Source organism: Xiphophorus hellerii, chromosome 8, assembly GCF_003331165.1.
Source record: "Xiphophorus hellerii strain 12219 chromosome 8, Xiphophorus_hellerii-4.1, whole genome shotgun sequence".
NCBI classification, from domain to species: Eukaryota; Metazoa; Chordata; class Actinopteri; order Cyprinodontiformes; family Poeciliidae; genus Xiphophorus; species Xiphophorus hellerii.
In genome coordinates this window covers 11069886-11096933 of record NC_045679.1, presented here as the reverse complement: position 1 = coordinate 11096933, position 27048 = coordinate 11069886, and the positions used below count along the sequence as shown (strand labels likewise).

The 27048-nt window shown below is 36.7% G+C and overlaps 2 protein-coding genes across 4 annotated transcripts in view; both read left to right on the top strand.

Annotated features, from left to right (window-relative positions):
* The window catches only part of LOC116724033 (5-hydroxytryptamine receptor 4), a 43321-nt gene extending 37304 nt beyond the window's left edge, over positions 1-6017 (top strand). For both annotated transcript variants that reach the window (XM_032569339.1, XM_032569338.1), the window contains one exon: positions 1321-6017. In XM_032569339.1, coding sequence (XP_032425230.1) covers positions 1321-1414 — 94 coding nt within the window. In that variant the 3' untranslated portion in view covers positions 1415-6017. The remainder of the gene's footprint in view (positions 1-1320) is intronic.
* Positions 6018-8571: 2554 nt separating this feature from the next.
* slc26a1 (solute carrier family 26 member 1) lies at positions 8572-23681 on the top strand. 2 transcript variants are annotated; one of them, XM_032569337.1, is made up of 8 exons: positions 8572-8758; positions 17733-18216; positions 18318-18524; positions 19058-19304; positions 19394-19625; positions 20209-20392; positions 21100-21387; positions 21683-23681. In XM_032569337.1, the coding sequence occupies exons 2-8, from the start codon at positions 17803-17805 to the stop codon at positions 22256-22258; spliced, it is 2148 nt and encodes a 715-aa protein (XP_032425228.1). In that variant the 5' UTR covers positions 8572-8758; positions 17733-17802; the 3' UTR covers positions 22259-23681. The 2 variants fall into 2 exon arrangements, with proteins under 2 accessions (XP_032425228.1, XP_032425227.1); XM_032569336.1 differs by lacking the exon at positions 8572-8758 and adding an exon at positions 13190-14092.
* Positions 23682-27048: the final 3367 nt, after the last annotated feature.

Here is a 27048-nt window from a genome sequence, read left to right as displayed (position 1 = left end):
GTTAGTTTTCAGATCCTAACAGGTTTTTCACATTTTATCATCAAGACCTGTCTTAAAATATATGAAGTTTTCTATTTTTACTCTGTTAAGAATAAAAGACTGAATCATAGCCTTAAAAGCGTCCAGGAGGTCAAACATAAAATGGGCTTCTGACTAATGAGGAGGATGTTTTGGCACTATGACTAGGATCAAATGCAATCCCAAGAAAGTGTTCATGTAACTGTTTGAAAAAAATATTAATGTTAGGTTTTTTTAGTAACTAACAGATGGCTGGATGATCATATTCTTTGCATCTCTTGTGGATGGTAGCAGATTTGAGCTCAGTTTTCAGTTTGTTGATCTGGAGTAGAAAGATGTTACCACAATGCCGAGATGGAAATTTCCTTACTGTTCGACAGTGGATGCTATTTCTATTCTAAAGACAGCAAAAAACAAGGTCTAGAGAAGAGAAATGGTGGTTTGTTGTTAGTTTCTTCTGGGAAGAAAAAATAAAGGTACATTTTAAACTTTCTCAACTCAGTTAAAGAACAGTTAGAAAAATTATTCGCAATTGGGACATTTTTAAGGAATTTTTCAGTTTTCCTGGGAGTATTCCAAAATATGAACCCAAACTCAGACTGTGCAAACTACAGAAAAATTAGAAACCATCCAAGAGTTTCCTCTCAGACCCAACATGCCTCAGGCGGGCCAGTGAAATACTACATTTCCATGACTGGACCATTAGAGAAGGCCTGGAGAAGAATGTATCAGTTGGAAGTAGTGTCAGGAGAAAGCCTCTTCTCTCTAAGACAAACATGGGTTCATGACTCCAGAGTGTCATGTTGCATCCTATGTAATCACAAGACCTCTGGAAGAATGTCCTTTAACAACAAGTGAGACCATTTTGGAGATGTTTAGCCAATTATAGGGAGGCATGTTTGGAGAAAACCAAAGAGTTGTGGGGTCAAGTGTGAGGCCATCTCTGTTGAAGCTTTGTACAAACTGAATCATTCAACCAATAAAGCAATCCTGTGGAAACGATAGCTGAGAATAATAAAGACGTGCAGAAAATGGAAAACTCAAGCTAAATCTGCTAAGGTGGTTCTGCTAAATGTGTCAGTAATTCCCAGTGAGTTTGATTCGACTTCCCTTGACTTCTCCCTATTACTGTTCCCAGCAACTCCTACCAAGATCTCTATGGCAGTAGTTTACAGCATTAAAAATTTTCAGAGCTCTACAATAACTGGGAGAGTTTTTTTTAAAGATGTTTATAACTTGAAGCCTACTTTCTTGCATTAAGACTTGGTTAATGTGGACTAACAAAGTTTTTGTCTCTTTCAGATTGTCCTTCCTGCCAAACAGAAGCTACAGCGATAATGGCCAGACAATCCTTGCCATCGAACAAGAGTCTCAGGACTCTCTTGGGCCCCTGTGAGGATAACTTTACGGGAACAAACCTGTGAACTGCTCATCAGATTTAGGGGACATTTAACTCCAATGTCTTGGCATCTGTGATCTTAAACAGTGTACTTTAATGCTAGCTGACTTTCCATAGTGATGCAGTTCCCTCATGATCCTTGGCTGTTTCATAATAGCAATGTAATAGCTCAGTGAAGATGAACTTTGCTTACAGAATGTGACATACAAGACAACTGCTGCTACTCTTAAAATCTAATGTTTAATTTAAAAAAAGTACAATATAAGTGCGTTTTTGAGGTAAGCATAAAGCATATTGAGGTTGAAATGGAGATCTGATGTTACGCTTTTATTTTATATTTTGAAATGTACAAACTCAATGTGATTTTTGAGCACTAGATGGCAGTAAAGCAACCATTGATGTCCTTCTTGCCAAATGGGAAGGCAGAATATGATGTTTCAATTAATAATTGACAATGAAAAGCTGATAAATGAATGTATCTTAACAATAACAAGGGTTTACCTCCGTTAGGTTTTTGATGTCTGGTTGAACGCTGACTGTCTCCAGCCCAGAAAACGTCTCCCAAATTATGAATTTTAAGGTGGATAAAAAGCCATCCATTGATTCATGTCTGTTTTTTCTTTATTGTTCAACTCTCATTTTTTCCCCCTGTCACTCATGAGTTTAGGCTTTAAATTTCATGAATCAAAATAAAAATAATTTTGGTTCATGCTTCAGCAAAAAGGAGCTTGTTTAAATCTTATGAAGCATTATGATCTGATGCAAATCTCATTGATCATGTTTATTAAATATAAACATGATATATATATTTTACAAAATTCTTGGAATCTCTTGCAATTTCAATTAAGTAACTAAGGTCAAATTGCAACTTATAGTTTAATTTCTTTTCATCAGTGTCTTAGAGCTGTAATCTAAGACCTCCTAGTTACCATAAATATAATTGACACAGATACCCATTTTTTTGCCCTCTCTGTAAAATTAGTAGAAAGTACAAATGGCTACATGGAAATATCTTTTTCACAATCAGAGTAAGACTTCAAAAGTTTCAGACAAGGTGTGACCAACAAAGGCGAGTGAAGTTCTAGCTTATATCTCTAGCACACAGAGTGAGGAGAATGGGGGGTAAACTAAAAGAGGGAAAAATGCTCGATTGCCCATCGTTGTGCAACTGCAGCAAGGAGTGACACACCTATCACTATGTATCCATAACGACCATTGGACTCTATCGACAAGGCAGGAAAAGCCTTAGCTCCTATAATCACATAGCAAACCTGCTGGAACTTTAACTGGAACTGTGTGGTGTGGTCAAATGATACGAAGATTGAGATTTATTTTTTCCTAGCAAACACTCAAGGGGAGTCTCTAAGAAAAAGGAGTACTATGTGGGAATGCTACCTGTTAGGTGTAGTGGAGGTTCTGTTTCTCTTCCAAAGGTGGCATGTTAGAGTGTATAGTGTCTGGACATTTTGGAATGGTTTTAAATAAAAATCCAGTGACTTCTGCCAGAAAACTGAAAATAGATTGCTCTTAGGTCTTTCAGCAGGATAATTGTGGTCAACTCAAGACAAATGACTCACTACACTCAGTAACAACCTTTTTTCTTGGTCATGTCAGTCTTCAGAAAGCAAGGAGAACTGAAGAGAATAGAGATTGTAAAGAGGAACTGTCAAAGTGTTTCTCAAAAATGTATTTTAATTCAAAATGAAGAGAACAGCAGTAATAAAATATTTTTTAACTGATTACCTGATTGGAAATAACATAACTTCTTGCAATCGTACATCAGAAGAAGGAATGCATTACCCTTTTAAAAACATTTCACTCCTGCACACTTTAGTGTGTTTTATCTGATCCTAAGGCTTTGTCTCACAGTCCCACAGAGCCGATGCAGTATTTTGGTTTTACTCTAAGGTGGTGCTAATAACAGAAAGATATTTTTAACCATACAAGACATAAAGCCAATAGTTTGTCCTTTTAAGGACCGAAGGAAACCAGTAGTGTTGCTATTTTGGTGAGAACCAAGGCCTAGCTGCCTTTTCTTTAACAAATCGGTCCACTGAGAGGGGAAAAATGGTTCTTATTTCATTCAACACATAAGAGGTCAGGCTGACCTACAACTTTAAAATAAGAGTCGTCTTACTTTGTCTGAGAAATAAGCATGTGCACAGTGGCTGCCATGTGATCACATCAAAACACAATAAGTTTCCCAAATCAATTGACATTTTTAGCCATATATTTGCTCTTCTGCTCTAAAAAAAAAGAAAAACTGATATTTCAAAGTAGTTCAAACAAGATTACTGACTCAGGTAGTGATGGCCATCTGAAGCCAGATGTGTGGCGTGTACCGAGTAAAAAGGGGGCGTGTCAGATGAAGCCCCGCTTCGATGCTTGTGTCCTCTTGGTGAAAACCACGTGACTGACAACAAACGATGCCTCGCATTGCATGGGTCACGTGACTGCTTCATTTTGCGTGTCGGTTTTCAAAATAAAAGCGTGATGAGCCGTGCCGCTTCATGGGTTGTTGTATTTGATCGCGCATCAGAGGAGTATTTGTTTTCAGCAGTGGCCGAAATAAAACCTTGACCAACATAGTTCATGTGTATTAATGATTTTGATGATGGGACTCATCAAAATGTAATGTTTGTTACCGGTTTTCTCAATTGTTGATAATGGTATATTTTATGACTTTATATTTGTGTGTTTTTATTATGTAAAGCACTTTGAAACTGCATTGTTGCTGAATTGTTCTACACAAATAAACTTGATTGAAATGGAGCCAGCAAGAGGGGGAAAAAAATCTGACATCTGGGAATACTTTGAGATTATCGCTCACAAGATTCTTAAATAAAAATAATTAACCTCCAAAATTCTCACCTTCTTGAAAGGTGCACTATTTCTTTATTCTGCAAAGATATATCAGTCTTGCACAGCAGAAACAGACTTAAAACTGTTGGAAGAGTAAAATTCTGGCTGATGAGCCAATAGAAATCCAAGAAAAAGAAAATTTTTGAAGAATTTTAGTTTTTCAGGAGGCAAATCAAAACTCAAAGAATACTGTCTGCCCCAACAAGCACTGCACTCCGAATACACTAAAACAAATGTCTATTGTCAAATCAGTCTGAGTCACAATGCTCCCACAGTTTCAACAGCAGATGTCACTAGTGAGAAATGAATGAACCACCGAGTAATGAACCTTTGGGTGAAACAATGGGCTGGGAAGCTTCACTGCTTCACGAGGCTTCATTTGGCCATCACTAAACTCAGAACCTATAGTGTCATGTTTGCCATTGAGGAGTCAGGGAGAATAGAAAACTTACACAACATGAGGGAGTCACAGAAGCCAGGGGAAGATCAACCATAGGAACCAGTAGAGAAGAGCAGAACATGAGAGACTGGGGAATGTGATTACTGGCGTGAACGCAGGAGAGCTTAATTAGCAGAATGGATGTCAGCTGTGACATCCTGACCTTAGCTGCGTTTCCGTTAAAAATTTGCTCTGCACTTTGTTGACATTCTACTGAATATCGAAAAGCACAATTTTGAAACTTAATTAAAATCACACGTTAATAAGTTTGTTAATGCAATGTCATTAAAAAACTTATGCGATGCCATCATCTTCCTACAACTTCCTGTTATCGTTTCCGCCTGTATTAACGTCCCGTTGTTGATCACGTGACTCGTGTGACACAGAAACTTTTTCCATTGCAGTTTTGAGATTCTGATACACCTTTTGTCGTGAGTTTTTTCGAAATTGGCGTGTTTCCATTAAGCTAAGTTTTTTTGTAATTCCAGTTTGCACAATTTTATTCAAGCTTATAGTCCACAGTTTTTGGACTGTGGGAGAAGGCCGGAGTGGCTGGAGAAAACACACAAAGTTCCTGAAAAACTTCCAAAATAAAACAAGAACTAAGATCTATAACCATAACTAAACACTGTGACTCACAAAAGAAAATAACTACACGTATAGCACAGAAACGGAATGAACAGAACAAGGTAAAGAATGAAAAATACTGGATACTCAAAGTCCCAAAGATTATGATATATAGTGACAGTTCAGATGGAAAGGAGACATTCAGGACGAGTTGTTGAAATTATTTCTCAAGCTTGAATTAACGACATCCTGAGTGCTGTTCATCTTAGGTTTTTATTTTTTTATTTTTTTAACTGCCATTAAAAATGTGTGTTTATGGAAATTGTAGAGAGAACAGGCTGGGGAATAAAAGAAAAAGCATGTTTAAGTCTAGCCACTAGGTGTAGCAGCAGCACCGGAAACTGGGATGGTCCTCTGTGGATAAAAGTCTGTACATAAGTCTGCTTATTAATAACAAAAATCTACAATAATAAAAACAGCAAAAAATATGGTCAATGACATCACCTGCCTTCCATTATTATTATATGAACAACAAACTTCAACATCAACCAAATAATTACTCTCGCAAATTAAAATGCAGACAGACGGGCCTTTTGAAAGTTAAAAAAGGTTTTCCTCAATCAGAAGAGGAAAAATATGTTTTACAAAGTAGTTAATGTTATTGTTGTTTCTGGAATTACCAAGTGAGAATCTGTATAAACATTTGCCCTTATTAAAAATATAAATGATTTCCTTTTTTGCCCCTGTTCCATCTTTGATCAGGGCTTTCACTGGGTTTGTGGTTTTCAAACTTTTACAGCAGAAAAGCTGATATCATATGAAGTTTTGCAAACTGAACCAAAGGCAACAAAGGTAATAAGCAATGATTTAAACAATCTGTGGGTAGTGTACGATAATTCAGTACATGTGTGACAATTTTGATAAGTATGATTTACAGTGATCTAAATTGGTATAGATGACGAATACAAAGAGTAAGAAGTAAAATGACTTTCACCAGCCGACAAAATCAGAGTTTAAGTTCAGCATTGTGGTGATTCATTTATCAAACATATAAATAATTAAATTTATTTATTTTATAAACTAGATATTTTGCACTAGATTGTGTTCAAAATTAGATGTAACATGTGTAGGAACCTTGTGTAAAATAATGCTGATAAGTTCCTTAAAACCAGGAATCCAGTTAAAGGAATAGGAAACCTGCTTGTGAAAAAAATCTGAGAGTAAGTTATTAAGCTTGTGGCTTTGTCAGCACATTAGTTACTATGTGTACCTTCAAGAGAAATGTTTTTTTTTTGTAATGGATAACACATGTCTTGATTCCCACAGTGTCTCCGAACTCCGCACACTCAGCACTACTTCAGAGAAGACTCGTCTGGAGCACTTGTACTTTTGCAGAATACAAGTGCACTCTGTATATTACTAAAGTGATATAAGTGAATTATAAACAGTCGATAAGCCCTTGCTACATGTCAAACTAAGCTTTAACAAAATTACTATCCTGCTAGAAAACAACCTAATCTAAACCTGAATTTTAGAGATCAACAGTGGTATGAATTCTAAGAAAGAATAAATGCTTTTAAAGTTCCAGATGATAAAGTCTAATATTCTTTAGTCAGGATGGACTACATAGTATGCAATACAGTACTCCAGAGTTCCTTGCTTTCTGGATTTTCTGTGTCCACTTGCACCAACTTTTCTGATTTTACAGTCATAAAAGTTGATTGTTAGCTGGTATTTCTTCCATTTCAGATTCACTAGGGGGCGACAGGCCTTCTACTCAGGTACTCACTAAGGAGTAGTTTTGCGTTGCTCTTGTTATGGGTGGAAGATAATAAATCGCTCGTTGTTGAGGAAAAGTTGCATGGCCATGCTAGGAGATTTATGGTAAGTTGCCGTGTATATCGTAGAGCTGATCTGGAGATTATGGGTTTCGCACAGGTTTTTTTTTTTTTTTTTTGCAATTTAATGTAATAGATTGATTAAATTAGATTTTCTTTACAGCTGGAAGTGTGTATACAACAGGTACATCTTCAAAGAAGAGTTGCTTTTGAAGTGGCTCAATTTCAAAATTACTCATTCTGGCTGGACATACTATCTTTATCAACTGTAATGATTCAGTAGTATTTAAATGCGCAGTCTAAGTCTGTGTATTGAAAGCCAAGACTTTAACTAGACCATTCCAATATCATCTTGTTTTTATTGCCATTCAGAGGTGGAGCCACTAGTATATCTTGAATCATAATCCTGCTGCACAACCCAACTGCACTTGATCTTAAATCCAAATCCTGAAGAAAGGCAGCCAGATCCATTACACCACTTCCAAACTTGCTGTAATGTTCTTTTTCTGAAATGGTGCATTAGTTTGTGGCCAGCTGCAATAGGATGAATAATATCTCAAAGGTTTTTTGGCAAATGAGAAATGGGTATTTATGTTTTCTTCCAAACAGCTGGATGCAATAGATGCATTTTGCTCTTTCTTATTAATAGCTATTATTTATGTATAACGACCGTAACTGCGGCAAGTGAGGTCTGAAATGCTTTAGATACTGTATTGTTCTGGGTTCTTTTAAGAATGTGTAGATGAGTTGTTGACGGGTTCTGGGGAGAACTTTGGTCGGCCTGCATCTTCATGAAAGGTTGTAGATGATGTCTCCATAGTCTGATAGAGTCCCATATGATTTCACAAGCCTTTTAATAAAAAAGCATAAACAAGCATAAACAAAAATTAATTTGTTTTTCATATGTTCTTGAATTTCTTTTCATGGCCTGAGGTGTTGCTTTTTAAAGTTTTTTAACCTACTTCCTGTTGTTAGTCAGGTGTGTCTGGCAGGAGTGAAACTGTCCCACAAATGTGGTAAATCATTATTTAACAAGGGCTGTCATTACTTTTTCTCAAAGTGCCAGGTTGGTTTTATTACTTTAAGAAATAAAATCAGCAATTATAAATGCTGGTTCCACAGATTGCCTTCGTCTGAGGTATAATTGTTATTTTGTTGATGATGTGAAGATTAATATGTGACTAAAAAGGGGAAAACTGAAAACATTTGCAAAGTTACTGTTTTTTCCAGGGTAAAGCAGATTTTTGTTGCTGCCACTGTTATGAACTCATGTGGTATCAAACTCTTAGAGGCAGACTGCGTGTCATTTGCACAGCACAAATACACTAGGACTTGCTGGAATTTAGTCACCATGGCAACCCTCATCCACAGGCACTGGCCCCTCCTCCTTCCCCTTTGCATCCCCTGTCCTCTCTGCCCCCCTCCGATCCACATACAGAAACGAGACAACGACTGCTGCTCCCGTCATGCTTTGCAGTAGGAAACAGGAAGAAGCAAGTAGACACACCGCCAGCAGCCAGGAGAGTGGGGAGCAGCATAGGCTCAAACTCCAGACTGATGGTGGATGAGGAGGCACCACGCGTGGAGGCATGGCTGATGTCGCCTCCGGGACGCACTCAAGCTGCTGCTTCTTTGGTGAGTCCAACCCTCCCTTGAGCTGTTTTTCAACACAAGTCATGTAATCGCATGTAGAAAGGGCAGCAGACCTGCAGACAGATGGATGCTGCCGGTGGATTTAAAGCTACAGTGCGGTAATCCTCTCAGATGGAAAAGGATGAGGGGGTTTTGGGGTCTCTTGCCGAGAGACTGGCAAAAAGGTGATAAGGAAGGCAGGCAGAAACACTTCACATCTTTAGATTCTTATTCCTTTTTTTACTTTTTTTTTCCGAGCAGGAAATGACACAGATACTTTGTAGTTTAAGTTTCAACAATGCTTTAAAATTATGATGCAATCTCACCAATAACTGAGTACATTAGAGGAAATAAGCAGCCACATCTTCCACCCTGACAATGATGGCATTGAGTGCAACACTCATAGATAAACCCACATGCAGATCCACACACAGACCCTTACTGTCTCACATCCAGTCCATTTCAGCTGGATTTATTCCTCCTCACTCACTCTCTGACATGATTTGTTCTATGCATTCAGTGATTAGACTCTGGAGGTCAAACATGCCAAATAAAATAAAAATAAAAATGATAAAAAAAATAAATGCATTTCAATATGTCAGTATTTCCCCCGCAGGATAAAAAGGGCATTTGGCAACGGCACACATCTAAGAATAAATACTTATGTCATTTATTAACTGCAAATCCAAATGAAAGCAATCATTATTACATCAAATAAATGTGAAATTAAGTAAAATAATAAACTGAAATATAATTTTGCTATTCCTTTAACTTTAATTGTCTGTTGTTATCAAAAAATTAACCTTAATTTCGGATTGTTCACCCTGATCAGCAAATATTAAAGGGTGTTAAGTGGATTATGGACAACATTTTATTTGGACATAATTTAGAGGTTGTGTGCAATTTCTTTTCTTTTTCTATGCATACATTTATTAATGACTAACTTTATTTATTAAATTAGGAATATTAAAATATGTAGAATTTCTAAGCTAAAGTGTGACAATAACAAAAGGAGTATTGACTAAATTTAAAGCAATAAACAAAACACATGACTCACATTCATAACTCAGACTGATCCAAAGGCAATAACACAACCTCGTACCTTCAATGTGGTTTTAATTATGTGTCCGAATATTTGTTTTACTTGCAAACATAAATTAAACGTGTTGAATTCTGCAAAACACATGGGACTGGGTAAATGGTTTACCTGCCGGCAGGATGACGACCGTAAACGTAAAACGAGATCTACAATGAAATGGTTTTGAATGAAGTAAATCTCTTTTTGTCTTTTGTCAAAATCTGGGGAAAAAAATTAAAAGAAAATTTACAGACGCCCTAAAGACATGTTGAACTATTTTGAGAAGAATGGACAAAGATTTCGGTGTCTAGATTTGCAAAGCAAATACAGACACAAAAGATCTGCAGCTGTTACAGCTAAGAATGTTTTTGGGTTTTTTTGTACAACAAAACACATTAAGTGGTTTTGTTGTAACATTACAAATTAATAAAGAAAGGTCCCAGGGGGATGTAAACAAATTTGAATATTTGAATTAAAAGGTGTTTTTGTCCTAGTCTTGTGATGAAGGTTGAGCAGTTTTGTGCCGAGGGCAGGTTGGGCTAAACCAACTCTAATTGAACAGGATATTGTGTAGTCCTTCAAAGTGATGGCAGGAGATATCATTTGTGCTATATTGCCTTTGTCAAAAAAATTGTTGAGCCTGTCAGAAACTTCAGCTAGATTAATGTTCTAAATGTAACAAAATGAGATAAAGCAAGGCTGATTAGATTTAGATGGTGGAAGGTTGACATTAAATGAAAACTAATCTAGTGCAATTAAAAATGAGTTAAAGCAGAGCAGGATGCCAAGTCCACGATACTTCCTGTATGATCTGCAGGAAAGTCAACATATTTCTCTGCTTTCCGATGTTCAGTGACAAAAAGTGTGTCATACTTAGAACGTTAGACCAGACTAACATTGTTATGTTATGATCCGTAAATCATTTTCAAATCAAGTTAAAATAACAAAAAATAAGTTTTTTTTTTACTTTAAACAAGCTTTGGGGAAAATAAAAAAAATTATAATATAATATATAATTACAGAATAAAATTTATAAGTAAGACCGAATAATTAAAAAAAATAATAATTTTACTGATATATTGAAGTATATGAAGATTCATTCTTTTGCAGGATAAAGTACTCAGAAAAAAACTACTACATATATAAACTAAAAATCTGTAAAAATGCAGACAATTCAGAGTAAATTTATTGTGTAAAGTCAAACATGAAGCAACTTATTTTTCATGGCACATAAAACTGCTGAATAAAATCACCTTTTTAACATAGCTGTCTTGCCATAATAACTTACTTGTGAACAAAGAGAATATAATTAGCTAAAATGCATAGAAGGCAAAAAGTCAAACTGACTACAGATAGTCTTTACAATTCCAACAACATTTACATTTTCTGGTAAACCCTTAAAAGCAATTACATTTTTATTGCATCAGCATATCCTCGCACAAAAAACATATAAAAAATATTTTCTAAAACTTTTTATTTGAATACCTGTGTTGCCCTGCAGAAAAAAAAATACTGCATTATACAAATATAGTGGGGGTTTTTTAAACAAGAAACCACACCTAAATCTCCCTTTATTATTCTATTTAGATACATTTCTTTCAATTTAAAGTTTCTACTTCACTTTCAATAAATAAAACTTTAAATAAGTAATTTGTTTGTTTAAATACAGTGGGGAAGACAACAGAACAGGCCATTCAAATAAGGAACACTTGTGTTTGCTCTTCCTGTCAGAAAATTCCCAGAAAACTAGTAGAGTGGCAACTTGGGATCATCAAATCTTCATACAGACCTTAACACACTATCTGCAAACCAACCAAAAACACTCAGTTCTGTCTTGCCAACAAATGTAAATGTCTGTACTTTACGATTTTAAGTAAGACTGGGTTAATGAATGAATGAAATGAAAACACCTCATATACCTATTGGATCATCAGTGATTCTGCTATTTGGGAACATTATTAGAAAACATAGCATAATACCAGCATATTTTAAGTACAAAACTAATGGAATTCACCACAAAACTGAGCATATTTTTACACGGTAGTAACTTCAAGCATATGGAGAAATTCAAAAAACACAAAATCAACCTTCTTCCAAAGTTTTCTCCATATTGAAATCCTGTGGAGTGAGTTGCAGAGAAGAGAGCATGACAGACCCAGAACATCTATAAACCTTGTGAAAAGATTAAGTATAACATAGAAAAATAAGTCATTTTGAGGAAAAACGCTTGCATAAAGGATGCATTTGCAGCAGAATAGTTAATAATTGTGCTACACATAATTTTAGGTCAATGTTAAATTTTTTTTAAGTGACATTTTCTGTTTGGCTCCTCATTTCCTTCCTCCTAATTTGAAATCTCAGCAGCAGAGGATTGCTTCACTGACCTTCTCAAGTGACCAAAACATTTCTGCTACCAAAATCCAAAGAACCTTATCTCGTTTGATTTCATGTATGTGACTAAATTTGCCACCAGGTGGAAATGACATTACATGACATGGCATTTTTTAAAGCTCTGAAACGGCATCATCTCATTTAGGTGGTATGACAGCGTAACAGCAAAAACATCAGATTTCAGATGGCTCAGACATTCAGAACTCGCTCTGATTCCCTTCACTTCGGTCTGTTAATGGTTCAACCGGCTGTGGTAATACTCAGCTCCGTGCAAACACCCCCTTCACAAGCACCGCTGCTGCACTCATTTTTCAGCATGTTTTTAAGACAACATAGTAAAATCGCATTAAGATAGATTTAGGTTTAATCATCACTTCGACCCAATCATTTTGGAAATTGTCATTCAATGAATTCTTGAGTCAAATATTTTATAAATGACCGACCCAACTGAAATCAGATCTTTACACGTACTGCATAAAAGACGCAATCTTATTCTTCTCGCTCTAAATCAGACTAAACTTTTCCTGTCTTAGGTCAGTTGGGCTTATCTAAAATATTTCTACTTATTAAATACCAGAGTGATGAGCAAAAGTTCACACACACCTTCTCACTTCGGCCCCGGGGGTTTGTAACTGATTTGGAGGAATGCACGTCTGATTCGTTACCTTTTCTACTTGACGTCCTTTTCTCGTACTGCCATCTACTTTGTGAAGTTCACCAGTCCATCCTGCAGCAGAAAGATCAACATTTTTTTCTAGATGTTGCAACACTCTTTAGGCCCAACTCTTTAATTTTAATTTCATCAGACTGCAAGACATGTCTCCAAAATTATTACTGAAAACAGGCGAGGAAGGTTTAGCTTAATCTCATATTGGACTTTAATGGGAATAAGAGTTGTGTGTGTTTCTGTCCTGCTGAGTATAAACATCTGGTTTCAACTTTAAATAAATATCAGATATGGTTTAAAATTCTGCAACTGCTTTCTGCAATTTTTGGTTTGCAACAACTGATGTAGGCAATATCTGACTTTATATTTATGTCTCTTAAGTTATCCTTTGATGTATTGGGTTTGCAAGCCAATCAAATTAGTGTGAATCTTGCAGCTTTGAGTAACAAGAAACATTTTCCATTATTTTAAATAAGGGGAAATCCCTTATTTAAAGTAAGATAAAAAAAAGTGAAGAAATTATTCAAAGTTATTATTAAGGATCAGGTGATAAAAATGTTCCCGCAATTTCTTTTTCCTAGTCAGAAGCAGAAATTACACATCCTAATGACTAGAATAAACTATTACATGTTTATTTTGTGTTACGCAAACACTCCTTTTCTCACATTTACTTTATTTGGTTAAAATAAAAACATTACACACCTTTTCCATTTACATAAATCAAAGCACCATCTCTCCACTGGTTAGTTTTATCTTTTGTTTGCCATGTAATCGACTCTGTCCACAGGATGTATTTAAACAGTGTGACATGTTGACACATAAGGTTGTTCACCGTTTTATTTTCTTTCTGCAATCCCTATTGCCGACCCAAACATCCCACAGGAAAGATAAACACCACTGTCCAGTAAAAAATTGACTATATTTAACCTCTTCTCTAAAGCCACACACAACATGAGGTCACACCCACTCCATGGGATCAAGCCAATAGGAAGCAGGGCGAGGGTGAGCAAAGGGCTCGTTCTTATCTTGATATAAATTCTGAAAGAGATCGTACCCTCATCTGCTGAGTCTGAATGCTCGGATGACGAAGCAGAAGTCACGCAGGGAGCAAAACAAAGAGAGAAACAGGTTTAAAAAGGAGCTGCCAACTCAGATTAAGACAGCAAAACTTCTGGTCATCCATAAAGCAGTGACTCTACAAGTAAGTACATCATTACTGATGAGATTGTTCACATAAATTAATGCCTGCAAGTGTTTTTATTGCCTGCTTAATGTTTTTTTTATTATACTGTTTCAAGATTGTATGGTTGAATAAGTAGCATTAAAAACTTTAAATGATTTTTTAAAATATTAATGCAGTAATGAATGGGGTTTTTTCACTTCATCTTCTTGGCTTTATAGTCTGAGAAACTCAAAACTTTAGAAAAGAAGTTTGTCTTTCAAGTATATTTCATTTTAGATTAAGGTCACCATGATTTAAAAGAAAGGACTTCAAAGAAGGAATTGTTACTTCGACGCTGCTGTTGAAATAATATGTTACACCTTCAGCATAATTCAGCAGTTTTGTATTTGGCAAAGCGTTGCCGCTTGTTTATCTCATAATTTCAAATTGTGGTGATAAACTGTATCTTTGAGCGTATAGATCAATAAAATGACACCCTAAAACGCTCAATTCCTCGACTTGTACCTTTAATAAACGCGGCTTAATTGCACCTTTAGTAATCTTCCTTTTAAAGGGTGTCAATGCTGCCGTCAAGGTCAGTATCAAGACCAGATTACAGCTACTAACCTGCAGCCAAATGTTTCTATTACTGTGATACAGACAGGCCACACATGGCTTCATTTAAAGGAAATTTGTTTGTTTTTTTCAAATATAATTAACCATGTGTTCTTATAAAATGTTTTAATTTCAACTTTGTAGACTTTACACCTGATTAAATGAATTGTTTCCGTCCCTTAATAAAAAAAGACAGGATTGGCCCTTTGATTTATTCTCTAAGCAGGAGCAGGGTGCTATTATGTCAGGTGATAAAAGAAGGAGAGCGGTGATTAGAAAAGGCTGGCAGAAAGACCTTTAATCAGTCGCTTTCACTGTTGTTCTGAGCTGACACTTTGGTTCATTTTATTTGTCTGGTCCCCAAAGACCCTTGGTGGGACTCCAGCAGGGATCAACTGTTAATAAAAACTTTTTTCCAAGCTGTCGGTGAGAGCGAACTACCTCACAACAGTAATCCAGTTTGTTTTAAAAATAGAAAAGGGTCATTATTCGTCTTCTGTCATCTAAAAACGTCAGGTGAGATTTATAGGACCCATCTCAACAGAGGTTGATCTTTGTAGCCGCTTCTTTAAAGTGAACATTGCGACGCAAACTGAGCTCTCTATTAATTCAAGGTTAAAACGTTTCTAAAGATGATGATTTTAACCTAAAAAATAAGACAATACAAATTCAATTCCTGATTAAAATACTTTGTAAAAAGAGTTTGGTTTTTTCTTTTATCTTAAAGTAAACAAGGAACCCAGTCATCCTGGTTTCACGTCATATTTGTTCCTGAGAGCCGGCGCTGCCTCCGGAAGTCTAAATCACAACACATAGCAGTGTTGTGATGGCCGAGGCAGATTACATGTCAATTAGAGAGCTTTATGGTTTCTGACACATGATTTCTGCTGCTACTCAACAGACAGTAGCCTCGTTAGAAAAGCCTTCAAATAATCACAAGTTTTATTTATGAGTGTCCTGCATGTGCAGATCACTTGACCAACGAGTCTTTTGACAAAGACTATCATTTCAGGATCGTAAAAGTCAAGAAAGCGTTCATCGTTAAATAACTCTCTGCAAAATAACCCCGAATCTTCGGATTTCTGAGACAAGCATCAAAATTAAGAAATATTTCTCACAGTTTTTTTTTTTTTACTAAGCCAGTGCCATATTTGATAATTGTTGTTTTTTTTTCTCTGTAGCTATATGATTCTCACAACGGTAATCAGAATTTCAGCCCTCTGATTGGTATTAATAAACAAGACTTAAATTAATTTTTTTAATCAGAATTCATAGACAGCAGCTGGAAATAACACCCTAACAGTGTTTATTACCTCTGCTGCAGTGAAGCAGGGTTTACAAAGCTGTGTTTTATAAGTGGTACTTATAAACACTACTGCAAACAGGCGATACACACACTGTTTTTAATCAGGATTTATATAAAAAAGCAGTGGGTTATGTAGCTACCTTTTCATAAGAAATATTTCTAAAAACAAAATACTACACACAGGAGTTACACAGAACATTTCAACCATTGTTGAAATGATGAAGGACCAATAGTGAGTCTGCACCCGCAGTTACTTAATGATAAACAATGTTACAATAACACTTTATGCTATTGATTGAATTTTATTTTTGTTTTTGACTGGCACTACATTTAGCAAACTGAAAGCAAAGTTTTGATGTAGTTCGTCTGAATGTTGACATGAAATTCCAATAAGCTCACTTCACATTAGCGGCAGGATGAAAATTCAGAAGATTGCCAGAACAATACGAATACTTTAAAGTTTATCAATTCAGCAATTAATGCGGCATTTCTCTGTTGACGTGCAGTCAGACCCATAACAACTTTTTTAGTTTGTTTTCCTGTCCAATTTTAGTTCTGGCTTCTTGGCCAGCACTTTTGAGTTGTTTTATTGTCCTTATATAGAAATACTCTTAGTTCTCTCATTGTGGTTGCATACTTGCCTTTAACACAACCCAGACAAACACACGTCAGCACATAGTAAAGATGACAAAACAAGGTAACACATATCTGTACCTTAGATAGTGCAACTTCTTTCATTACCATTAAAGCATGAGTAACAGCGGTTAGTTTTGCTTTTAGTATTAAGACATAACCAAAATACCTGGATTTAGCTCAGTAACATGGAGAGGTTAATCTGCACATCAGTGATGCTACGTTGTGCTCTCACGAAACTATCTAATTATTTGTTGATTCACTGTTGGTCCATTGTCTTCGTCCAAGGATAAGACTGTACAGTTAATGTGCAATTTGGAGTGAATCTTCCCTTGGACGGATCATTCTGAGAAGTTTACAGCATGATTTGCCATAAAAGATTTATCTAAATGAAATGTGACTGTGGCCTGCTGTAACTCCAGAAAAATTAATTCACTTAACTCCTGGATATTATGGGCTGATCTCTATAGATGAAAGAAATGCCTGTGCATGAAATTCCCAGTAGATCTGCAGTTTCCCAACCAACAATCACGTTTAAATCCTCTTTCTTCTCCATTCTGATGCTCGATTTTATAATATAAGTGCCTAAATGAATTGAGTGATTAGCCAAGTTAATGTTTGTGTTGACAAGTAACTGAACAGGTGCACCTAATAAGAGGGTATACTAGACCACTGCATTGAACGCCATTGAAAACCTCAGAGACATTCCACCAAATATTGACTTTTGAACTCTTTCTGAGTCAAAATATTAGCATTGTTGTTCCTAAATGAATGTGAACTTGTTTTCTTTGCATTATTTGAGGTCTGAAAGCACTGCATCTTTTTTGTGATTATGACCATTTCTCATTTTCTGCAAATAAATACTGCATTTTTGCTTGCAATTTTGAAAACATGTCAGTAGTCTAATGCTCATTTTATTCAAACATTTACTCAAACAAATACCTATAAAAAGCTAAATCAGAGAAACTGATCTTAAGTCGTCTCTTAATTTTTTCAGGAGCTGAATATGTTTTGCAGAATACAAATATTTCCAAACTTTTGCGACAGACCTTAAAGATATTGTACACAGATGAATGGTGTAAGAATCTATCCTTCTTAGATCAGAATCCTGTGTTTCTGATCTAGGAACGCAGCTGACAGCGTCTGGACCTTCTCCTTCCTCTCCTTGTGCTGCCTCCTCTTCTTCAACGAGACCATGGAGGAGGTTTCTCCAGACACGGAAACCCCGTTGGCCCCCCAACCACCCCGGCTCCTGGAGCGGCGGGTTCGCCAGCAACAGCCGGCAGTTGCCGTTCTCAAATCAAAGCTGAAAAATGGCTTGACCTGCTCTGGCCCAAAGGTCCGGTCCACTCTGATGGGGTTTTTCCCCGTGGTGCGCTGGCTACCAAAATACAAGCTTAAAGAGTACATCTGGGGCGATGTGATGTCTGGGGTCATTATTGGGATCATTCTGATTCCACAGGCTATCGCATACTGCCTGTTAGCAGGAGTCCCACCCATTTATGGTCTGTACACCTCATTTTACGCTAATATCATCTACTTTCTCATGGGGACGTCCAGACATGTGTCTGTTGGGATCTTCAGCCTCATGAGTCTCATGGTGGGACAGGTAAAGCACTGTTTCAAAGAAATGTATTTGTTCCTGAAGAGTTACAACCATTGTCACTTTTATCACGTTTTGAATATTGGCTGTTGATGCTGTCTCTGTAGGTGGTGGTTAGGGAGGTTTTCCAGGCTGGTTTTGATCTCAATGAGGACTCCACACCATCTCCTCATGAACTATTTAATGACACGCTGGACTTGAACTTCACTCGTAAACCCGAGCTCACCGTGGAGCTGATGGGTATGCAGTTGGGGAAAGATTCCTACGCCATTACCGTCGCAGCTGCTATTACATTTCTGGCTGGTGTCTATCAGGTAAAGGAAGGCAGGTGATTTCAAATAGTCTTATACCAAAGTCATAGTTAGCTACACGCATTCAAAATGAAAATGTATTATAAGATCCAGTTTTCTTTTGCAAAGAAAAAAATCAACTGTTACCAGGATTAAATTATGCTATAATAACTATGATTATAAGTTCAGTCATAGATTTCTGAAAAAATAGGGGAAAAAAACTGAATTATACCAATAACAGGGAAAGGTGACAGTTTTAAGACAAAGTAGAGGCAGTGATATAACAACATATCTGCAAGAATTTTGTTAGCAAAACCTTAATTTGGTTCTTGAATGTAAGGTTTTGACACTTTATTCTTTAATAGTTCCTGAGACTGTTTTAGCAGTGGAATCAATAACCTTGAATAGGTAAATACACAAAAGTCATACATAAATTGTATGCTGCTTCAATTTTGTTTTTAAGCACATATTTTGTAAAAACTGCAATTTTTTATTTGTAAGCCTCAAGGATGTAAGACTGCTCAGAATGTCTGCTGTTTTTGTCTCCAATCTATCAGATTTTGATGGCGGTGTTTCGGCTGGGCTTCGTCTCCGTCTACCTCTCGGCCCCCATGCTCGACGGGTTTGCCACGGGAGCTTCTGTCACCATCCTAACTGTGCAGGCAAAATACCTGTTGGGTCTAAAGATTCCTCGTCATCAGGGCTACGGGACAGTAGTCGTTACCTGGTTTAACATCTTCGCCAACATTCACAAGACCAACCTGTGTGATCTCATCACAAGTGCCATCTGCATCACAATTTTAGGTCATTCATCTGTTCTTGCATCTCAAAATCTCAGTGTTCTTGTTGTACTTTATTCTCACATGGTATAATACTAAATATTTTTATTACAGTTGCTGGGAAAGAGATCCAGGACCGCTACAAGGACCGCCTAAAGATCCCCTTACCTACAGAGCTGGTTGTCGTAGCAGGAGCTACGCTTGCTAGCCACTTTGGGGAGTTCAATACCCGATACCACTCCAGTGTTTCCGGTCACATTCCCACAGGATTTACTCCACCTCAGGTCCCCGCATTCAGTATTATGCCACAAGTGGCACTGGATGCCATTCCTTTGGCAATCATTAGGTAATTTGTAACCAAACTACAAGCATGTTTGACATTAAAACGTCTCTTGTCTTGTCATTACAGACCCAATCTAGCGGTTTTATGAATTTCCAAATATAGCAAATGTTCTACTCAATGATTTAAGTACATTTTTCTGAAATACACAAATCCAGAATGTATTCAAAATTGCCAATCTTCTTATTTTAATATTATAGTGACAAACTTAGATTAAATGTTTAAACCACCAATAATAAGGTGTTGAGAGAATGTGGTCACATTAGCTCAAATATTTGTGCTGGTTTCTCATTCAAAAACTAAAGTTGAGCAAAAAGGTTTTGCCGGAGTGTCATTAAGTGACCAGGAATATCTAAAATACAGTGAATGCCAGGTGCATTTCTTCAAAGAGTCAGTGAAGTCCATTTGGGTTCTGGGTTTGCCTGATTTCACCAACCCCACTCTTAGCCGCAACTTATTATTTGACTTTTTTTCTTTCAACTCTAGGATAACTTGCTGAAATACATTTTCACAATTACTGAGCAGTTTTACTCAAATGCCTGAGAGGGAAAATAATCTTACCCTTCATGTTTAATGGGATTTCTTGCAGTTTTGCCTTCACCGTTTCACTGTCTGAGATGTTTGCAAAGAAACATGGATATTCAGTTCGTCCCAACCAGGAGATGGTGGCCATTGGACTGTGTAATGTCGTCCCCTCCTTCTTTCACTGTTTCACCACAAGCGCTGCGCTGGCAAAAACGATGGTGAAGGATTCAACTGGCTGCCAGACTCAGGTGAGTTTCAGGCCATGAAAAAAAAAAAAAAACCTAGCGTGGATTTTGATCAAGACCGAGAAACTAAGTCTTCTAAGTCAATAAAACCACAAACTGGATGCTGAGAAAAAAAATTAAATGGGTTGGATCCAAATTTTAAATCAAGAACATCAAATATTTAATTGAAAGTAGATATTTCCATACATCCAGTAAAAATACAAAGTTTTCCCTGCTGCTTGGCACTAAATCACTCTAAATGTTTTGAGTTTTAGCCTATTTTGAATTTCGAAAAAATTTTTTTGTATTTGCTAAATGTCAGATTGAGAGATTTTTTTTTTTTCTCCTAAAATTCAGAAGTGTTTTTGAATGATGAAAATTGCTCCTGAATCAGTAATACCAGCTCTGACAACATATTTAGACCACAATTTAAGGAAAAATATTGGTAAAAAGGTTAAGTGTATCTATGTAGTCTATTGGACTGCTCTTTCCTTATGATGACATTGTCCATTGTGAAGAGCTACTGCTTTGACCCTTGTTTAATGTTTTATTATCTGTCTGATGTTTTGAGATGTAATGTCAATATTTCCACATATTGTTCTTTCCTCATGATGCAATTAATTTCATGACAGCAAAACATTACCAACAACATCTTTCCAGCCCCTTACTTTCTACTTGCGATGGCGTTCTCAGGCTTAGAATCTGACGCTGCTATATTTTGACTTTTTCAGGTCTCGAGTCTGATCAGTGCCCTTGTCGTCCTTCTTGTCCTCCTCTTCTTCGCTCCATACTTTCAAGCACTTCAGAAATGTGTCCTTGCTTGCATCATCATTGTGAGCCTTCGGGGAGCACTGAGGAAGTTCAGGGATGTACCGGCCAAGTGGCGAGCCAGTCGAATGGACACCATTGTTTGGCTGGTTGCCATGTCAGCCACAGCTCTGATCAGCGTGGAGCTGGGGTTGCTTGTTGGCATTGTCTTTTCAATGAGCTGCATCATCTATAAAACCCAGAACCCAAAGGTTAGTAAGTTGATAGATATCCTAGAACATTGGTCGTGTTCTCCAGTTTTCAAGGGCCGGTGTCCAGGAACTTTTAGATGTTCCTGTTTCAATGCACCTGAATCAATTGATTGGGTCAATAGCATGACTGTTTGCCAAAAAGGTAGTTCAGATTATTTGATTCAGATGTGTAGGACAAGGAATGCTTCTTAAAGTTGTTGGACATTGACTAGTTTGAAAACCTTGTACTAAACATTAAAGATGACACGTTTACAAATTGATACCATAACTGCCACGATCTAATGTTTGTTTTCAGGTCTCCCTCCTTGGCCGGGTCGACGACATTGATCTGTATGAGGATGTGGAGGAGTACAAGAATCTAACAGCCCCAAGTCGGGTTAAGATCTTCCGTTTCCAGGCTCCTCTGTACTTTGCCAATAAGAACTCTTTCCTCAAATCCCTCTACAAAGCTGTCGGAGTCGAACCTTTCTTGGAGCTGACAAAGAGGAAAAAGGCAGAGAAGAAGGAAAAAGACAAGTCCAAAAAGCAAGCCAAGACAAATGGGGAGACAACCAACTTTGATGTCTTTGTGGAGCTTGTCCAAAAAGAATTAGAGTTCCACACTATAGTTTTAGACTGCTCAGCCATCCCTTTCATTGACTCAACAGGCATGGCCACTTTCAAAACGTTGGTTAAGGAATATGAAGAGATCGGTGTAAGTGTGCTTCTTGCATGCTGCAACACCTCAGTCATCGATGTTCTCCAGAAGGGAGAATTCTTTGGGAAGAATAACAAAGACATAAGTAGCCTGTTGTTTTATACAGTTCATGCTGCTGTTCTTCATGCAAACAGAGCAGCAGAAGAAAAGAAGGCTGAGGACTCTGTGGTGTAGATTGACAGGAGGAAATGGTTATTTTCCTTTCGTGCCTTGGATAGCGCTGAAAGAATAACAGAGAAACTTTGTTCATAAAACAAAAAGGTACGAAGAGTAGACTTAGAAGAATGAAGAATGTGTGCATATCCCCTGGAGTAATGATGAATGATGCTTTTTTGGGGATAAATTTGAAGGTCCAAAGAACTGGTTTGTAAAAAGCCAGCAAATATATATGCTGATGAATAAACTGTGTTTGAGAAATTTCCCTCAATATTAAATTTCTATTTTTCTAAAATGTGACTTAAGGTTGGAAGGGAAAGTGATTAAAATCATTTCACTAGTAGCAATTAAATCTGTTAGTGTGTTTTGGTTCACCAGGTTTCGACTTTTGCTCTCCCTTTTTTCTGCATTGTTACAGATTTTAATCTATTACCTACACAAAGGACTGAGTCACTTTTGGAATATTATGTCGCTTTCTCCCATGGAGTCTCTCCTTCCTTCCTTTCTGCACAAGGGAAAGGAACTCAACTATAGGCCAAGCCAAACACACCCATGGCTTTATACCCAAGAGAGTGCCTGTGCATTATTTTTAATTGTTAAGTGTAGATGTCTTCAACGTTTTTATGAAGTCTGACTAGACGTATTTTGGAATTGCTTTAGGAATCTTATCAAAGCATTAAGAGGTATTAAAACAGATATAGCACTCTTGAATTTCTGAAGGAAAGCTTGTTTAACCTAACTTGGTCATTGTTAGAAATATGTTCAGGTAGGAATGAGTGGCTTTCGTTATTGATTTATGAGTTTTCCACCAACACTTGTGGAAAAATAAAAGCAATTTAGAGAGAACATACAAAGTCCATATAGTCTTTACTCCACACCTTCAGAGTCCAGACTTGTAAATTTAGCCACCATTTCCTTACGTGCCAACTGTCACTTTTGCTATAAATCATTTCTTAAAGGCTGGTTAAACTCTTCCTGACTAGCGGAAGAGAACAAGGACTTTGCTCGTCCTGAGAACCTTGCATTTAGAAAACGGGTCAGTAGAACACGCTTGTGCACATACCCTGTTCTGAACAGTCAGCAGGAACTATAAAAAAAGGTTTTGAGTATTAGATCGTTTGGTGCTTTTAAAATGTTTTGAATTTTTACTCAAGAATCCAGTGGCAGCAGGTGATGTCTCCAGTGTATTTTGTAAAATCTTTTTAATCGTTTTGTTTTTTTAATCAAAAACTTTGCGACTAGTGAATAAGCTCAAACTGCTGTGTTTTATTTTTGTGTTAAACTACTGTTTTTCATTGTCTCTTGTCCTGTTGAGATCAAGACTGATAGCACGTCTAACTGTACAATGTGAAAAACCTTACAATAATATGTAGACATGATCGTAAATATGTACTGCATTACTATTTATATAAATTAATTAGTAAACTCTTACACACACTAATTTAATTTGTGTTTAGAGGTCTCTGTGTGTAATTGTAACATCCTTTTGTTAGCATAGCCTTTCAGGATTCAGGAAAATTTTGTAATATTCAGTACTTGGAATAAAATGAGTCTTTAGTAAAGCAAGTGTCTGGGCTCTTTTATTAAAGGGGGTTCCTCAGTATTTTGCAATTTGGATAAAATATGGGGGCAACTGGTATTTCCATCGTCAATTAGAGTATATCTGATATATATTTATTTGTGTAGTTTACCCACTGCTCACTGAATGATATTCCTTTTTCAAAATACTCTCTCTGAACCCAAGAAATGCTTGAGAGTGAAAAAGCTAGTCGATCCTAAAATACTTTGTCCGGTCCATTTGGCACCAACAGCCACGCTATCTTCAAAGTCACTTAAATCCGCTGTGTGACGCTCAGTTTAACATCAACAAGTCATGTTTAGATGCCTAAATGCTTGAACTGCTGCAGTCTTATTTTAGTATTACAAAAATAAACAAATTAAAACTCAAAATAATAAGTAGGAAGGAAAATACCACACATCCACAATCTTTCCGATAATGCATTTAAAAACAGTCAGCTGTACATAAGTAACCATTAGGTGCCAAGTTAACAACATAATCATCATACTTTCAAACACTGAAGTCACGTCTGGTGAAAATAATTCCTCCTAACCACTACCCTTTCTGACTTCACATGAAAAGATAGGGGAAACTTTAGAAAATGTGATCCTCCAAACAGAAACCACAAACCTGTTAACAGTTTATTGACTCCAAGTACGCAGGTATTATCCAAGAGGTTCATCTTTTACTTATTAACGGTAAACAAGCTGAGAAGAAGCTCGCTGTCCACCCTTGCGGTCAATGATTGATATGCCTACGTGCAAATGTATAGCCGGTGTAATTAAAGCAACACACAGATGTAGTGAGCCTAACATTTTTACCAAGACGAGAAAGGATTGGTTATGATTATCAAAATGGTACCGCGCTGAATTACATACACGCTAATGTTTCTAGCCAAGGTTGTGTCAAATTGTTCTAATAATAATAACATAATTTTAATCTGACGTTTGGTATTTTAGTGATTTATTTGAGTTTCTTTTTGCAATGGCAACAATTTACACAACAAAATAATTCCATATTTTTAAAACTAGAATTTGTTGTGGATTTTGTACAACTTCTTTGACTAAAAGTTTTTTGTAGCCATCAACAAGATTCTGGCATAACTCTGGTAGAAACAGTAGAGGTTCTTTAATAAATCTGGTTTTAGGAATGGTCAGCACATTTTTGTTTATTGTTCATCAATTTAAAAACTATTCAGTGTGTGTTTTGGATCAATGTCCTGATGGAACATTCAACTATATTGTTTTTCAACCATCTAACCTAAATGTCCTCATCCTGTGTCATCCCCCAGACTGAAGCCTGTAATGAAATGGAAACTACAGAAACACCAGTGTTGCTGTTTTACACTGCCATTCACTGAGAGTTTGGGCTATTTGCCAAGATTACGAGAACTATATCTGCAAAACTCAAAACCAAGCTTTTGAAATGAAGGACACTGTACAAACTGTCAAGCATAGTGTTGGTCACATCATAATGTGGACTAAAATAACAATTTAAAGGAACCCTGCTATTTCCTAAAAGAAAAGTGGTCAAATACCCAGCCAGTATTGCTCAATGACAGCATAAAAATATTGTCACAGTGAAACCTGCTAAATAAAATTTAATCACACACTTAAACCTTTTTGAGAATGTCTAGATTACACAAAATCCTCAAATAAATTCAAATGTCCACTTAATTCTTCTTTTAAAAGTCATTGAAGTTGTAGAGTCATTCCACCCCGGAAATAGAAACATGTGATAAGAGGTTAAATCAGCCATGTCATGCAGGAGCGAATGTGTTTAACATGCATGAAGGGAGCTGGTAGTCAGCTGATAAAATAAAGACATACGGTATGTAATTCACAATTTTACCTCCCGCCTAAGGCTAAGAAACATGGGAAAATTAAGTTTTTCTCATTAAGTAGTAACCCTTGGACAACCAATTGTGCTTATAAACAAAGAGGGAAAACTTTATTCCTATTGAATCAAGTTAGGGACAGTATAAATAATAACATGCTTCCAACCCTTCCACTAAGACTGAGCCCAACCACCAGAAAAAGGAAGCTCATTTCAGTCACTTGTATCTGGCATCTCGTTTTTCTCTTTTCATGATCCATATCTCCAGGCCATAGATGAGGCTGGAATGTAGATGAACTGGTAAACTGAGACCTGAAGTTTATAACTCAGCTCCTACCTTACAGTGACACAGCACATTACTACAGACAAAACCCTAATCTGTCTAGCAATCGTCTGTTTTATGCTTCCATCACTGACGCATAAAAAACTGAGATACTAGAACAACTTCGACTGCATTAGAAACTGAGAAGTCCACCGTTTTTCAGTTGAGTACCAAGAGTTCAAACTTGGAAGAGGTTACTGTCATTCTGGCGGAACAACATTGTTTTTGATGTTATGGCTCTAGATGCAAAGGGAAATGCATCATCTGCAAAAAGCACATGAGACTTCAAGGCTTTCCAATCTGGACATCCTCGTCACCATGACTATGATTTGAGATCCTGTCTATATCTCAAGCAGCATCTCTGACGTTAGGGAATCCAAGTCACCAAACAAGCCGGATTGTGGGCCATTATATGCAGACATATTCCAGCTTTAGTTATTTATTAAAACTTTAAGTAAAACAAACCAGTAAAAAAAAAGAAAACTGTCAAAATGTGAAGTTGCCATGGAAAAAACAGTTAATCCTTATTGGTTGAAACAAAATTAGAGATCAAGCGGGAGAATGTCTCTAAAACTAAAGCTCTAGCATTTTCTGGACCATATGCAGTATAACTAAATTTAAGGCCAATGCAGGAAATATCAGCAATAATGCACAACTCTTAAAACACTGCTTCTGTATTTTAACAAAGCTTTTGTTGATTAATACTTACAGACTATATTTCGAGTTCTGTCGTTCATCTCAGAATGTATTTTTACATCGTTTTGAGACAATTCAATCTTTTAATTATGTGAAGAGCATTTTCTGGGATCAAACTGTGTGTATGTGAGAACTTTCATGTTTTATATTGTCAGTGTTTTCAGAGTCCAGTAGATGTGAATGATTAGTGGGCCTGAGGGAAAATTTATGTTTTTCCACAGTGAAATTTTAAGATTTTTCCCACCTGTTTTTAACATTCATATATTTTGCAAATATATTAAACACATTGCTGGAGTTGGCACTACTAAAAGCTAAAAGACTATTTTATAGCTTTTTTGGTATCAGAAACTTTTCATCCTCCTAACATACCCTCAGTTCTTTGTAGTTTAGTCTCTT

What these genes read in the sequence shown, in the direction of transcription:
- slc26a1 (XM_032569337.1), top strand. Translation starts at nt 17,803, where the DNA reads ATGGAGGAGGTTTCTCCAGACACGGAAACCCCGTTGGCCCCCCAACCA. An exon ending in TGAGTCTCATGGTGGGACAG is followed by an intron (nt 18,217 to 18,317) that starts GTAAAGCACTGT and finishes CTGTCTCTGTAG; the next exon opens with GTGGTGGTTAGGGAGGTTTT. An exon ending in TTCTGGCTGGTGTCTATCAG is followed by an intron (nt 18,525 to 19,057) that starts GTAAAGGAAGGC and finishes CCAATCTATCAG; the next exon opens with ATTTTGATGGCGGTGTTTCG.